This window comes from Balearica regulorum, chromosome 3 (assembly GCF_011004875.1).
Source record: "Balearica regulorum gibbericeps isolate bBalReg1 chromosome 3, bBalReg1.pri, whole genome shotgun sequence".
Lineage (NCBI taxonomy): Eukaryota > Metazoa > Chordata > Aves > Gruiformes > Gruidae > Balearica > Balearica regulorum.
In genome coordinates, this window is record NC_046186.1 from 249,028 (window position 1) to 263,895 (window position 14,868).

General features: G+C 64.6%; 1 protein-coding gene and 1 non-coding gene across 3 annotated transcripts; one reads left to right on the forward strand and one right to left on the reverse strand.

Annotated features, from left to right (window-relative positions):
• Positions 1 to 1,703: 1,703 nt before the first annotated feature.
• LOC142601470 (U1 spliceosomal RNA) lies at positions 1,704 to 1,867 on the reverse strand. Its single transcript, XR_012835029.1, has one exon. It is a non-coding gene; the product is annotated as a U1 spliceosomal RNA (small nuclear RNA).
• Positions 1,868 to 2,879: 1,012 nt separating this feature from the next.
• Positions 2,880 to 14,700, forward strand: TMEM214 (transmembrane protein 214). 2 transcript variants are annotated; one of them, XM_075750158.1, is made up of 17 exons: positions 2,884 to 3,091; positions 3,345 to 3,550; positions 5,538 to 5,688; positions 6,785 to 6,919; positions 7,757 to 7,839; positions 8,230 to 8,335; positions 9,333 to 9,414; positions 10,393 to 10,494; positions 10,604 to 10,745; positions 11,668 to 11,759; positions 11,848 to 11,896; positions 12,237 to 12,350; positions 12,676 to 12,793; positions 13,050 to 13,146; positions 13,279 to 13,447; positions 13,975 to 14,126; positions 14,251 to 14,684. In XM_075750158.1, exons 1-17 carry the CDS (start codon positions 2,944 to 2,946, stop codon positions 14,375 to 14,377), a joined length of 2,073 nt encoding a protein of 690 aa, XP_075606273.1. In that variant the 5' UTR covers positions 2,884 to 2,943; the 3' UTR covers positions 14,378 to 14,684. The 2 variants fall into 2 exon arrangements, with proteins under 2 accessions (XP_075606272.1, XP_075606273.1); XM_075750157.1 differs by lacking the exon at positions 13,975 to 14,126 and having other exon boundaries at positions 2,880 to 3,091; positions 14,251 to 14,700.
• The last annotated feature ends 168 nt before the right edge of the window (positions 14,701 to 14,868 follow it).

A 14,868-nucleotide genomic window follows, 5' to 3' on the forward strand; every position in this document is an offset into this window, starting at 1 on the left:
TGAGTGGTGCCAGCATCGCACCAGGGCATCCTCTGCATCCCTGACCAGGGGTGGGCAAGGGGCCAAAGAGGACCCAGACAGGACAGACAACCCCAGGGGTATTGCACACCTTGTGTCATCCTGCTCAGGAATAGGATAGGATGGGATAGGGTGGGATAGGGTAAGAGTACGGTAAGGGTAGGGTAGTTCATCTGGAAGGGACCTACGACGCTCACTTCAGGGCTGACCAAAAGTTAAAGCGTGTTATTAAGGGCATTGTGCAAACACCTCTTAAATGCTGCCAGGCTTGGGGCATCAACCACCTCTCCGGGAAGCCCGTTCCAGGGTCTAACCACCCTCTCGGTAAAGAAATGTTTCCTCGTGTCCAGGCTGAACCTCCCCTGATGCAGCTTTGAGCCGTTCCCAGGCTTCCTGTCCTTGGATCCCAGGCAGAAGAGATCAGCACCTTCCCTCTCCACGTCCCCTCCTCAGGAAGCTGCAGAGAGCGATGAGGTCGCCCCTCAGCCTCCTTCTCTCCAAACTAGACAAACCCCGAGTGCTCAGCCGCTCCTCGCAGGACATGCCTTCCAGACCCTCGCCAGCTTGGTTGCCGTCCCCTGGACACGTTCGAGGACCTTCGCATCTTCTCAAACAGCGGGGCCCAGCCCAGCACACAGCACTCCAGCTGAGGCCGACCAACGCTGGCTACGGCGGGACAATCCCCTCTCTGGACCGGCTGGTCCTGCTGTGTTTGATGCCCCCCAGGATGCGGTTTGCCCTCTGGGCTGCCAGGGCACGCTGCGGGCTCCTGTGGAGCCTGCTGCCGACCAGCACCCCAGCTCCCTTCCTGCAGGGCTGCTCTCCAGCCGCTCCTCTCCCAGTTTAGGCTTGTGCCTGGCATTGCTCCCTCCCAGGTGCAGCACCCGGCACTTGGACTGGTTCAATGTCATGTTGCTGATGATTGCCCAACGCTCCTCTCTACCTAGATCCTTCTGCAAGGCCTCTTGTCCCTTAAGAGAGTCAACAGCACCTCCCAGTTTGGTATTGTCAGCCAGCTGCTAATGCGGCATTCAAACACGCTGGACAGCGCTGGCCCCAGGATTGAGCCCTGAGGAACACCCCTGGTGACCAGTCACCAGCCAGACGTACCCCATGCACTCCAACCCTTTGAGCCCAGCCATCCAGCCAGTTCTTCACCCAGTGCCCCATCGACGTGCTCATCCCACAGTTGGACGACTGGTTCAGAAGGATACTGTGAGGGACGGTATCAAAAACCTTACCAGAATCCAGCAAAGCTACATCCACCACCGTCCCTTCATCCACTGGGCGGGTGACCTTACTGTAGGAGGATATCGAATTAGTTAACCTGGACTTTCCCTTCGTGAGCCCACGCGGACTGTGCCTGATGATTGCATTGTTGTTTAAATGCCTTCCAATAGCGCCCACTATAATCTTCTCTGTAATTTTCCCAGGTGCTGGGGTTAGACTCGCAGACGGGCAGCTCCCTGGGCTTTCCCTCCAGCCCTCCTCCTAAGCTGGACTGACAGTGCCCAGCTCCCAGTCAGCGGGGACCTGCCCAGGCCTTTGGCAGACGAGCCAGCGCGGCCCCGGAGCCTCTGCCGCCAGCGCAGGTCCCCGCCCCGCGTTCCCCGAGGTGACGCCCCGTGCGGGGAGCGCAGGAAAACCCCCAGCGCCGCGTTTCTGTCCTTGTACGGGAGAGATGTCAGGGGAGAGCGCGAACGCAGTCCCCCACTACCACAAATTATGCAGTCGAGTTTCCCGCATTTGGGGAAATCGCAGGGGTCAGCACACCCGGAGTGCAGGGGATGAGCCTCGCCCTGGGAAAACCACCTGCCTGATCATGGTGTCTCCCCTGCCAGGTAAGTATGACCTCCCCTCCCGCACCCGCCCCCACACCGCGCCAACCCCACCCCTAACCCACGGACACCGCACACCGCCGCCCTCTCCCCCCGCACACACGCACCGCGCCTCCTGCACCCCACGCTCCGCCGACATCGCGCGCCGCACACGCACCACTCGACGCCCGCCACCGCCGGTGCCGCGGCGCACGGGTCTCCCGTCACGCCCTGCGCGGATGATCTGCATGGACACGCCCCGTCCCGCAAGGCCCCGCCCCATCGACTAGGCGCGGCTCTGCCGGCAGCGGCGCGGTCTCCATGGCCACGCCCCCACCCGGAACATCCCGCCCCTGCGGACCGGCCGCGCCGGTGCGATCTCCACGGCCACGCCCCCTCACACAAGGCCCCGCCTCCTGGCGCCTCGGCCCGCAGAGGCACGATCTGCATGGCCCCGCCCCTCTCTGCAGGCTCCGCCCTTCCCTCCGCCTCGGCCCGCCCCCTCCTGGGTCGTGCTGTGCCCGGAGCCCTCGGAGAAGGCGGGGCCGGGCGGGGCCGCATCTGTGGGGGTGGTGCCCGTCGGTCGGCCGTGCCCTGGGCCGGGGTAGCGGCTCGGACAACACGGGCAGTACTGGGGCGGGGCGCGGGCAGAGCGGGGCGGGCGGCCGAGATCTCCCGGCGCTGGCGGCGCTGCCGGGACGGGGCGGGGCGGTTCTGGGGGCGGGGCCGCTCTGGGGGCGGGGCGGTTCTGGGGGAGGGGCCGCTCTGGGGTGGGGCGGTTCTGGGGGCGGGGCGGTTCTGGGGGAGGGGCCGCTCTGGGGCGGGGCGGTTTTGGGGGCGGGGCCGCTCTGGGGCGGGGCGGTTCTGGGGGCGGGGCCGCTCTGGGGGCGGGGCCGCTCTGCGGGCGGGGCGCGTTGGCCCCGCCCCGGCCGAGCCGACACGGCGGCAGCCCGGTCACGTGGCGCCCAGCGAGGCGGGGCGGAGACGTGGCACCAGCCGCGCGGGACCCGTGTGCGCGGCTACGGCCAATCGCTGCGGGCGGCGTGCGCATGCGCCCCGCCTCGCCCCGCCCCGCCCGGTTCCTCCCGCTCCCCTGCGCTCGGCGGCGATGGCGGCGGCGGGACCGGGACCGGGAGCGGCCTCGGCCGGCGGCGGCCGCTGGGAGGTGGTGCGGAAGGGCCGGCGGCCCGCGGGAGGCCCCGGAAGCCGCCGCGCCCTGGGCGAGGCTAACGCCGGCCGCGCGCTGCATTTGGCCGGTGAGTGCGGCGGGGCCCGCCGCGGGGCGTGCGTGGGGCCCGTGGCTCCGGGGAGGCCCTGCTTGGGGCCGGGCGGTCTGGCGTGGGGCGGGCGCGGTGAGGCCGCGGGGGGGGGTGTCAGTACAGCGGTACGGGGGCTCCCGCCGGGCTGCGTTGCCCGGGTGGGCCCGACCCAGGCCGGGGCTCAGGCCCGGTTTTGCCCGTCGGTGCTCTGGGTGCTCCCGGCCACCTTCTGCCCCTTCCCCGGTCGCAGCTCCCATCGCCACCTCCGACACCATCTTCGAGCTGGGCTTCGAGAAGACGCTGAAGAAGCAGAACAAGGAGCAGGTCCCTCCCGCCTCCGTGCCTGAGCAGCCGCACCGGAAGCAGCACTCGGGGAAGAACGCGAAGAAACCGTCAGCAAACGACGCTGGCACCAAACCGGGGAAATGCCGCTCACTGGAGGAAGCCCTGAGAGCCGTGAGTGTGCCCAGCCAGGCCCCGGCAGGTGCTGTGTCTGCGGGCCGCTCATCCCCAGCCCGCCCTGTTCCTGCCAGCCTGGGGGTGCCCAGGTCGCTCCCGGCCGGCGTTACCCCAGCAGAGCCGAAGCTCCGGGTGCCGTTGTTAGATCTGGTCGAAGAGCGCGGCACCCTGTTTCGGCTCAGTCCTGTCGCACCTCGGCAGGAGGTGGTGGCCGGCTCCAGCTCCTGCGCCCCAGCCCCTCTGTGCTGGGAGACCCCCAGGCTCGTTACCGCGTCCCCACCTTCGCGCAGGGCCGGGCGCTCCTGCCTGCCGCTGCCTGCAGCCCAGGGTGGTCGCCTTCGCTACGGGAGCGAAGCAGATGGTGGTCGGTGCTTTGGCAAGCTCAGGGCTGGCCGGGGGTTGTGTCTCGTGCGTGAAGCTGTGCTTTTGCTGTAGGCAGGAGGCGGCTGGAAGGGAATTTCTGGTTTCTCTCCTCGCCCACTCCCTGTCTGCTGTCTGGGAGGAATCCTGAGAAGCGTCGCTGGCGAAACCTCCTTGTCCTCCCGGCTGAGGTCCTGGGGAGCCATTTGCAGCTCCTGCTCCCTGTGTTTCAGATGAATCTGTAGAACTCGTTTGTCTTCCTCCCGCCTGTTCTTGTGATCTCTGAGCACAGACTGGTTGTAGGAAGGAACCCCAAATTAACTCTGTGGAGGTAAAGTGTCCGCAGGGAAGGCGGCTGCCTGGCAGGGCTCTCCGGCAGCGCTCGCCCATCCAGCTCCACACTGGCACCGGAGTGTCGCGTCCCTCTTATGCCCCGAGCACCTCTGATCCCCCCGCCCTAGGGGGGGTTCTTCCGCTCCACTGGGCACGAGTGGTTCTGCACATCCAGCTTTTGCATGTGGAGACAGCTCAGAGCAGAATTCATGTGTGTTATCTCCGTGTGTGTCACGGCAGATATTCCTCAGGGAGAGCGGCCTGGGGCTGAGGTACGGTTGCCCTGTAGCCTTGCACGGCTCCACAGCGACAAATGACAAACACCGTTGTGCGACTGTTGCTCCATCAGCTTCGCTGAAAGCGCCGTTTTGTTTTTTTGGTGTGGCAGCAGCTACTTATTCCTCTTTTCAAAACAGCTGCTGAAATGAACATGCAACAAAAGGTGCCCGACTCTGGTTTAATAACGTGCTGTGGCTGAAATCCACGGTGTACGGAAATGCTAGACTGTGCAAAACTGCAACCAGCCGTTAAAGTCTTGCTGCATCCCCTAAACGCCCTGAAGTGCAGACAGGCAAACTCAGATAGTCTGGGTTTAAAGCAGATGATGAGCGCGTTTCCTGACAGCGCAGGAGGAGGAAGGTGAGGGGATGCGAGCCGACATCCGGACTCGCGGGTTGTTCATCGCGTGGGTCTTGATGATCTTTGCCGGGCTGCAGCCTTGCATCATCTCCTGCCCAGAGCGAGCCTTTGGTGATGCCGGCATGCTCCTCGGCAGTTTGCGCAGAGCCGGCTGGTCCCAGGTGAAGCTCACCGTACCACACATGGGAGTGCAGAGCCACGACTGGCGTGCCGGCGCCAGCGGGAAGGTGGAGCAAGGAGAACCTCCATGAGCCCGAGGACAGCTCCACGGAGGGAGAGGGGCTCGTTTCTGCGGCCGTGCTGGGGCTGCCCGTCCTTCTGACGGCTCCAGGCCTTTCTGCAGCCCCTTTGGCACCGGGCGCCTGCAGGGCCCCGCACAGGTTTTGTTATTCCCGGTAGTGGTCTTTGCTAATCTGAAGAAAATGTGTTTCCAGCACAAAAGTAAATGCTGTTTCCAGGCCAGTGCCCCCATTTGCATTAGGAGGGGGTGGACGGGGGTTCTGTGCAGGAAGGGCAGCATTCTTGGGATGAAGGCGGGGGGTGCTTCCCTCCGTGCCCAGCAGCCCCGTAACAGCTGAAGTTAACTTCTTTCCCTGCTTTTTGCCCAGTTCTGCGCATCCCAGCTTGAATTTGTTGCATGTGTCACTTCCAGCTCGACTTGGCGGATCTGCAGAAGGAGCTGGACAAAAGCCAGAGCGTGTTCCCCGAGAACCCCTCCGTCTGGGTGAAGGACCTGGCCAGCTACCTCAACTACAAGCTGCAGGCGCCCAGGAGCGACCCCATGCTGAGCCAGCACCCCCACGGTCAGTGGTGTTTAACCCGCTTCGCACCAGAGCACCTTTGTGCCTCGCAGCGGCATGCAGAGCGACGGGGCGGCCGCTTCTCTGCAGTTGGGCCGTAAAACCATGCGGGGATGGGGTGGCCGGGCACAGGGAGTGGCTCTGGATGGGGTCTCTGACCGCTGCCCTCCCGTCCCCCCTCCCTGGGCAATCATATGGAATCGTTTGGGTCGGAAAAGAGCCTTGAGGCCATCGAGGCTTGCTGCCAGTAGGAGGAGCGGAAGGAGCTCAGTGTTGTGTTCTTGGCCGGGTTTATTTTGTGCAGGTTCCGTAAGAGCACAGGTTAGAGCACAGCTTGGGGAAGAGGCAGCTTTTAGAAACATTGGAGCAGACAGGACCAAAAGAGTCAGAGGCGTGGAAGGAAAAAACCTGTTTTCACCTGAGACAAATCAGGTGGAGCCTGTCCCGCAGTCTGGGCTTGTTCCCTGCAAACTGAGTTGTTTGGGCTTTCCTTTGCTTTTTCCCCACTCCAAACAGTTTTGGGGTTTTTTTTCTGTGCCAAAACTGTTTTGGGAAACTTGGTAATAGAAAAGGCACGAGATTATTCTTTATCCAACAAATAAAATAGGAATTATTTACTTGGTTCTGGATATCACTGCAATTGGCTTTCCTTGACTATAAGACGAAATCATCCACGCAGTTGACAAATTCGACATCCCGTAGTCACCCCTTCTCTGTAAGGACCCACGACCTTGTCGTGGAACTCAGGGAATCTGCTCACAGGCGTCCGCCCTCATCTTTAGAGGGAGATTCTGGCTGGATTTTCCTCCTATGCACGATGCGCTGATCTGCGCTTGCTTAGAGCACTTGTTACTGGGGGTGATGATGGGCAAAAGAGCATCCCAAAACCCGTGCGTATCCTGTGGCATCAACGCTTAGCAAAAAGCGATCCTTCACTGCTGAGCTAGGTGCATCTACTGTAGAATAACTGAGAACAGTCGTTGTCGGCCGCGTGGTGTAGGAGGCCAAGGTGCTTCTCTGTGCTGGGCCAGCCTCTCCTTGCAGCTGCAGCTAAAACTCTCACAAAATTAAACTCTTCCCGCTCTTGTGTTGGCTCCAGACTACCCGTACTGCCTCGTGAGCAAGGAGCTGAGGAGCATCATCAGATCCCTGCTGGGAAGGTCGTCCAGCGTGCTGGAGCTCTTCTTTGACCACTGTGTCTATACCATGCTGCAGGAGCTGGACAAAACCCCAGGTAAGATGCGGTCGGCGTAGGTCCAGGGTGCCCGTCGTGCCCCGATAGTGTGGGGATCTGGTGCTGAGGCTGGCTGACCACGGGGATGCTGCTGCTCCTCTTTTAAGAGCTCTCCTGAATTCCTCTGTGGAGAAGGCGAGGTGGGAAACTCCTGCATGTCCTGCATGTGGTGAGGGGCTGCTCCTGCCCGGGCAGCTCATCAGTGGGATGTGAAATGCCGCTGAGGCCATGGCGTTTCGGGCTGGAGGAGCAGAGCAGGCATAGTGGGGGGCAAGATACGAGCCCGGCACGGTGCTGTCGGGGCAGAATTGCAGACTGCAGGGTGCGTGGTGGAAAACGCCTTTCCGAGGGCCCGTGCATCGTGGCGTGTGGTGCTGCGGCTTTTACAACGGGGCATTTTGGCTTTACGAAAATTGGCAAAGGCTGGTTTGTTGCTGTGCTGCGGTGGGGCGTTTGCTGCGAAGCGGGGGGTCCCGCCTGAGTGGCCGCGTTGGCCAGCTCTTCGGGCAGCGCCGTGAACGATGGTGATGGCCTGCTGACTGCGGCAGAGTGTCACGGACAAACCCTGGCCGCCCGTTGCTGTGTGTCCCCTGCCACGCCAGCCGCTGCCGGGAGCCCCCGTGTCCTGGAGCCCCCATGTCCTGGAGCCCTGCAGCGGGGGGTCCCAGGCAGCCCAGGAGGGAGCGGGACCCACGCCGCTGCGGTGGGGCTCGTGCACCTTCGTTAGCCAGTGAGCAGGGCAGGTCGTCACCCCCCTGCCTGCTGGGGGTGGCGCAGGGGACAGGGAGGCATCTGAGGGGGCCGGTGGCTGAGAGCCCCCCGTGCGCTCTGTTTCAGGGGAGTCTCTGCACGGGTACAGGATCTGCATCCAGGCGGTGCTCCTGGACAGGCCCAGAATCGCCACGATGAACCTGGGCAAGGTGAGCCGGGGTCCTGGGTTCGCAGGCAGTTCCCAGGCAGATGCGGTAAATCTGGCAGTGCCGCTCCTCCGCCTCCCGCCCCGAGGATCCCCCCGGGCAGCCAGGCGATGGAAGTTAATTATAAGATCTTTCCCATCTTTTCCTTGAGGCAGCGATTCAGACATTTGTATTTGACGGTATTTACTTAATATCAACATGGGTTCATTTATGATATCTTTATTTTAAATCCATATACACTCAAAAAATAATCCAGAAGCATTCCCGTTAATGGGAATTCCTTCGGGAGCCGCCGGGGTCGTTCCGAACGAACACTGCTCCAGGCTCATTTGCAGCAGCGTTGGGGTGGGACGGGCTGAGGCTCTTGACTGACATGTCTCGTCTTGCCTGCAGTACTTGGAGGTGCTGCGGTCCCACCAGAACAGGCCAGCGAAATGCCTTACCGTGCTCTGGGCGCTGGGACAGGCCGGATTCACCGACCTCCACGAGGGCCTGAAAGGTGAGAGCCGGGAGCGGAGGGCTGGCCGTACCCGGTACAGCCCGTGCGTCTCCGCTCCCGCTGCTGTTACCGCCCGGGCATGTGCTCTGCTGCAAAACGCGCTGTCCCGCTGCTGGAGAGGGGGCTGCAGTGCCCGGGGGGTCCTGGGGGCAAACGGCTTGGGGGGGGATACCCGGGAACTGGGGTACCCCCCCCCCCCAGTGAGGGCACAGCGGGCCTGCCGGTGCTCGCTTTGGAGGCAGAGTCACTGAGGCTGGAAAAGACCCACGGGGTCATCGGGTGGCGGTGTTCCCTGAGCTGGGTCGGGGTTTGCTGCCCGCTCTTCCCGATTGCTCGTCACGCCTCGTGCGTGCCTTCGGCCGTGCGTGTGAACGCTTGGCACCGCCGCAGAAGGGGAGTGACCCATGCTGAAGTGTGTTTATAGAGGCACAAACACTCGGTGCTTGGAGTGGCAACGCTGTCGAGCTGCGTAAAGTGCTTAATTATTTTCGGGGAAGCTGGAGATGTCACAAGAAGCACTTTGCTTACAGAAGGGTGAGTTCAGGCCTTGTGCCCAGCCACGGCGGCCGCTCTGCAGCAACTGGAACTGCCTTATGGCATCTCCTCTCCGGGGAGCGCTTTCCCCGGGCTGGAACAGAGAAATGGCCGGATCCCGGGAGGAACCGGGAGCAGAGTGCACTGCTCTGCCCTTCCTCCGAGAGCGGAGCAGGCGAGGTAGCGCGGCTGCCCTGGAGCCCTTCCCGAGGGGTCTGTCTGTCTGTCTGGTCACCTGCCGGGCGTTTTGAGTGGGGAAACGGGCCGGTGGTTTGTTCTGGGTCTCGGGGTAGCTGCTAGTCCTGGTGCCTGAGCATCCCTCTGCTTTTCGGTCACCCGTTGCGGAGCCAAGGAGCGCTTGCACTGATGGACAGAGCACGCAGCACGGCCGGGGAGGGCTCCGTGCCGTGGGGGCCCAGCAGGACCCCCCATTCCCGATCTGACCACTGCCTCTCTCTTGCAGTGTGGCTCGGCGTCATGCTCCCGGTGCTCGGGATCAAGTCTCTCTCCCCGTATGCCGTTGCTTACCTGGACCGTCTGCTGATGTGAGTTACACCTCACTTTCGTTACCAGGGTGTCTTCGTTAAGGGGAGCGAACGCCTGCCCAGGCTGCTGGGTGCGGGGTGACTGCGTCTGTGCTGCGCTGGTGGAAAAACCTGAGTGTGCCTGTGGGAGAGTGCGAGGGAGCGGGTGTGCATGCCCCGTGTGCCCTGCAGAGCTGCAGCCCTGGGCTTGCCATGCAGGTTCGTTTGTCCCCGATCTTTGGTGGCCGTACCTTGTGCCGGCTGCCTGGACAGCAGTCGTGGCACCTCCTGACCACGTCCGGTGCCTCGATGGCCACTGGCTCCACTGTGACTGTATAGAGATGCCAGGTTCCTGCACCGGTTTCCTCTCTTTGCCACTGCTGATGTCCGTCCTAATGATGGCAGGCAGGCAGAGCCCTTTCCGGGCCGGCCACAGTGACCCCCCCCGAGGCAGGAGAGCAGCTGAGGTGTTGCAGGCAGCTGAGCTTTTCCCTGCTGGGAGAAGGGAGATGGCGTTTGGGTGGGGGGGGGACAGGCGGCCTCACAGCCTCGGCGCGGTGTCGGGGCGCTGGGTGTCCCTGCAGTCGCTCCAGCACCCAGCGTGGAAGAACTTCTGGTGCCGCACAGCGTGGGTAGCTGGCGTGGAAGTGGGGACAGTTGGGAGCGGCTTCATGGGGAGCACCGAGGGGCATCCCCTGCCCTTCCAAAGGGCTCAGGGGGTGGCTGGCCCCCCTCGGCCGCCTGCCTGTCCCAGGGTGTGGAGGCAGCTGCCTGCGTCCGTCCTGCCCGGCCAGCTGCTGCCGGGATGCGATACAGTGCCTGGAGCTGCGGCGAGGACAGGGAACCGTGGTGGCCAGCAACCACCCACGTGTGCCTGAGCGGTGTGTCCTGCTGAAGGGGAACCCCCGGGGCCGGGCTGAGGGCAGCCCTCCCCTCCCAGGCTGTGTTCGGCCTCTGACACGTCTGTCACCGCTCACGGGGTTTGTTTACCCTGCGCAGGATGCACCCAAACCTGACCAAAGGCTTCGGTATGATTGGACCCAAGGATTTCTTTCCCCTCCTGGACTTTGCCTTCATGCCCAACAACTCGCTGCCACCCAGGTATGCCGGCACACCCCCTGGACCAGCGTGGCGTGGGCCGCGCTGTGGGGCCAGCGCCCCGGTCGCCTCGCTGGCCCCTCTCCACAGCCCCGGTGCCATCTCCCCTCAGCCTGCAGGAGCAGCTGCGGCGGCTCTACCCTCGCCTGAAGGTGCTGGCGTTCGGCGCGAAGCCGGAGACGGCGCTGCACACCTACTTCCCCTCCTTCCTCTCCCGAGCTACGCCAAGCTGCCCTCCCGGCATGAAAAAAGAGGTGAGCCCTGAGTGAGGGGTGCGTGGCTGCCGGCACTGCAGGAACCCCAGTCCCAGCACATCACTGCGTGGCTCGGGGCAGCGGAGCGGCGGCAGGCTGGACACGTGCCATCAGGAGGGCGAGGACGGTGTTCACGGGCAGGTTTTCCTGCCGCCCACACCCAGGGTCTGGGGATGCCGGACCCGCAAGTTGTTCAGTGCCCCAGGGGCTGGCTGGGATGAGAGCAGCCAGATGGTGGGTTGGGGGTGGTCGGCTCTGCCGGCTTGCGGCCTGGGGCACGGTGTGTCCGATGTGTCAAACTGAGTGACATGTGTCAGGCTGGGGGTGAGGATCGAGTGTGACGACCTGCTGTGTGCTCCTGGAATCATCACATCACAGAATCCCCAACTGGTTTGGGTGGGCAGGGACCTCCCAGCCCACCCAGTGCCACCCCTGCCATGGGCAGGGACACCCTCCACTAGCCCAGGTTGCCCAAAGCCCCATCCAACCTGGCCTTGAACACTGCCAGGGAGCCAGGGGCAGCCACAGCTTCTCTGGGCACCCTGGGCCAGGGCCTCAGCACCCTCACAGGGAAGGATTGCTGCCTCCCATCCCATCTCCATCTCCCCTCCTGCAGCTTCAGGCCATTCCCCTTGGCCTGTCCCTCCCTGCCCTTGGCACCAGCCCCTCTCCAGCTTTCCTGGAGTTCCTGCAGGGACTGGAAGGGGCTCCAAGGTCTCCCCGCAGCCTTCTCTTCTCCAGGCTGAACCAGCCCACCTCTCTCAGCCTGAGGTCTCCAGAGCAGAGGTGCTCCAGCCCTCGCAGCATCTCCGTGGCCTCCTCTGGCCTGGCTCCAACAGCTCCATGTCCTTCTTGTGCTGGGGACCCCCAAGCTGGACGCAGCACTGCAGGGGGGTCTCACGAGCTCTTCCTCTCTTCCCAGCTCCTAACCTCCATGAGCCAGTGCCTGAGCCTGGACCCCCTGAGCTTCAGCGTCTGGAGGCAGCTGTACACCAAGCACCTCTCCCAGTCCAGGTCGGTTCCTGCCTGCCCGCTGCTGCCCTTCAGGAGTGTGTTCAGTCACTCCGGAGCTCCTGACCAAGCCCCGTGTTCTCTCTCATAGTTTGCTCCTGAACCATCTGCTGGAGTCCTGGGACAGCAGCAGCAAGAAGGTAGGAGTGAGCTGTGGACAGGAGTTAGGTGGGGTGGGGAGGTGACAGAGCTGTGCCACTGTGGGAGGTCCCTGGACAGCGGCGTCCCCATGGGACCTGTGTGTGCCCGCCCGTCACTGCACCGGCGGCTCAGCCGGGTCCACTGGTGGGGGACGTGCACCAGCACTTTGTCCTGGGCGCGGAGCCTCGGAGGTGTCCCACAGCCTGACCCGTCCCGCAGCGCCTCGGTGTTCCTGCCCTTGCCGGCTTCTCTCCCTCTGCTCCCTCCTGCGGCGCTGGGCTGCGTGGGCACACGGTGGTGCCGGCTCGGGGCCCTGACACGGCTCTTGCTTTCCCCAAGGTGCGCCAGTCGCTGCAGGAAACGATTCGCTCGTTCAAAGTAACGAACGAGGAGCTGGCTGCGAGAGGGCCCAGCACTGACCAGGACGTAGCTGCCTGCGATGCTGCCTGCAAGGTGAGCCCCGGGGCGTGCGGCGCCCAGCGTGAGCCGGCAGGCGGATTTCAGCTCCGTGCTGGGGTTGTGGTTGGCCTCTCCTGCCACCGGCACGCGCCGGGCCAGGGGCCCCGCAGCGATGCGTCTGCAGGACACGCTGGGGACAGATGGTGCTGGCCCCTGTCCATCCGCCCAGCTGCTCCGCAGATGACGCCAGTTTCCACTGGGAAGCCGGGGGCGGGTGGTGACAGCAGCTGCGAGCGTGGCAACGTGTTGCCGGAGGGTGGTACGGCCACGCAGGGACCTCACCGCGTGGTGACGGGGCCTCATCCTCCCGTCTGCCCAGGAGCTGCTGCGCAAGATGAAGGGCCGGGGCTTCCCCTGGTCGCGGCTGCTGCTCGTCCTCCTGGTCTTTGCTGCCGGCTTCCTCCTGCACGACGTCCGGACGCACGGCTCCTTCCAGGGTAAGGCAGCTGCGCCCAAACGGTGCAGGAACATCCCCGGGGAGCAGTGACTTTGCCGTTCTCAGGAGGGTTCCCCCAGGGCTGCCCCAACCCAGGTTTCCTCTCGGCTCGGGAGTTTCTGTCCCTCTTTCTGCTATCTTGGAGCATCTCCCGAGGTGTTCTGCAGAGCGGCTCGAGCTGTGCGTCCCCGGAGAGAGGCCTCGGGGACAGACCGAGCCGAAGGGGTTGCTCAGCAAGCGGCTTTTGTCCCTTCCAGCCTCCTCTTCTGCTCGCCTGCTTCGTTCCTCTGGCGTCCTGCCGGCCTCGCAGCAGGCCTGGCGGAAGGTCTCGCACTGCTGCCTCGAAGGGTACAGGTCAGTGGCGGCGGCGTGCGTCTCCGGGTGGGCACGAAGCTGTTCACGCAGCACGGTGAACCCATGTGGGTGCCCCTGTGGCGATGCCAGGGCGGCCAGTGCCGCCCTCAGCCGGTGCTCGCCCTCTCCCAGGTGGCTGGAGCGGAACCTGCCTGCCTATGGGTCCTGGGCGGCCGCCGCGCTGCAGCCGCAGCTGGAGCCGCTCTGGGCGAAGAGCGGTGAGGTGGCCCTGTACGCGTCCGAGCGGTGCTCCTCCCTGCTGGCCGGGGCCCACGACAGCCTGCCGCACCTCGCCGAGTGGGTAAGAAGGGGGGTCCCGGCTGCTGGGGGGTTCCTGCCAGGTGGGAATGCCGAGGGCAGGAGGTGGGGGGGAGATCCCAGAGGAGGAAGGCGACGTCTCTGCCGCCGCTCCTGCCCCGGCCGTCGGCTGTGAGCCCCGGTGCCGGTGGGTCTGGGGGGAGGGAGGCACTGCAGCCGTTCGCCGCCGCGGTTGTTCCCCCCGCGGCTGCCACAGCCCCACGCTGGCGGTGACCGTGTCGCTCTGGGAGGGAGAGGTCTGGGGGAGCGCTCGCTGCTCTCCCCAAATCAGCAGCTCTGTGGAAGAGGGGTGACGATAGTGTCCCACAGAGCGGGCAGCGTGCGTGTGGTGAGACGTGCCAGGCGCCGGCCTGGGGACGGTTTGGAGACGCCGGGGCGCAGGGAAGGGGCGCGACGCCTGGCCCCCGCGTTTGGCAGAGCCTCCTCTGCGGGTGGCCGGGGCGCCCCGACGCGGCGCGTGCCTCGGGGGGGCGGGTGTTAAACCCGCGCCGGTTCCCTCCGCCCCTGCAGCTCCGGTCCCGCGTCCCCGAGTCCCTGCTGCATTTCACCGAGTGCGTCGGGGAGCTGCTGCTCTTCCTGGTGCGGAGCTGCCTGCTGCCGCTGCTGGAGTGCGTGGCCACTGCGCTCGACCGGGGCTGGAAGCGCTGGGTGGACGCCTGCAAGTGAGCATCGCTGCCGTCCTCGCCTCCCCGGCTGGGCTCACCCCGTCCCTGGTCCCGCTAGGCACCCATGGGTGTCACCCTGCGGCGCCGCCGGTCGGTGACCGACTCTCGTGGCCTTTTGCAGCGGAGAGGCGTGGTGGGGCTGCGTGGGCGAGCAGCTGAGGAGCCTCACCTCCTCGTCCTGGGGCTACCTGCAGAACACGACGCTGGCCGTCACCAACTGGGCCTTGGCCGTCATCTCCGGACGCTGAGCTCGCCCTGGCAAGAGGGACGCGCTCGTGCCGCGGCGTACGGTCCGTGCGTCGGGGAGCGTTGCCAGCGCAGCCCGTGTCGGCCACGGGACAGAGCGGCCGGGGGAGGAGCTGCACGTTGGGGGACTCGAGGGGGGGGAAAAAAAGCCCAAATCGGGTTTTTTACGGGGCGGGTGGTTTTTTCCCTGGGGCCACAGATCCGGGTTTTGCCCACCCACCCTGCCCCCATCCCCCTTCCCCCCGGGCCAGAGGAGCCGCCGCTGCCGTGCGGTGCGTCTGCCGGCCCCAATGAACCAGCCTGGTTTTAGCTTCGTTAGTTCTCCGCTCCATTAGTGTGCGTGCTTTTCCTTCATCATGGGAGAGAACCGGGGGGGGGAGGAAGGGGTACCCTGTACGGGCAGCTGCCTGCACTGCTGGGGGGAGCGTGCGTGTGTGCCTGTGGGCACGTGTGTGCATCCAGCTGTGCTTACAGGTGTGTGTGCTTGTGTGCA

What these genes read in the sequence shown, in the direction of transcription:
- TMEM214 (XM_075750157.1), top strand. Translation starts at nt 2,944, where the DNA reads ATGGCGGCGGCGGGACCGGGACCGGGAGCGGCCTCGGCCGGCGGCGGC. An exon ending in AACAACTCGCTGCCACCCAG is followed by an intron (nt 10,495 to 10,603) that starts GTATGCCGGCAC and finishes ATCTCCCCTCAG; the next exon opens with CCTGCAGGAGCAGCTGCGGC. An exon ending in CCTGCGATGCTGCCTGCAAG is followed by an intron (nt 12,351 to 12,675) that starts GTGAGCCCCGGG and finishes CCGTCTGCCCAG; the next exon opens with GAGCTGCTGCGCAAGATGAA.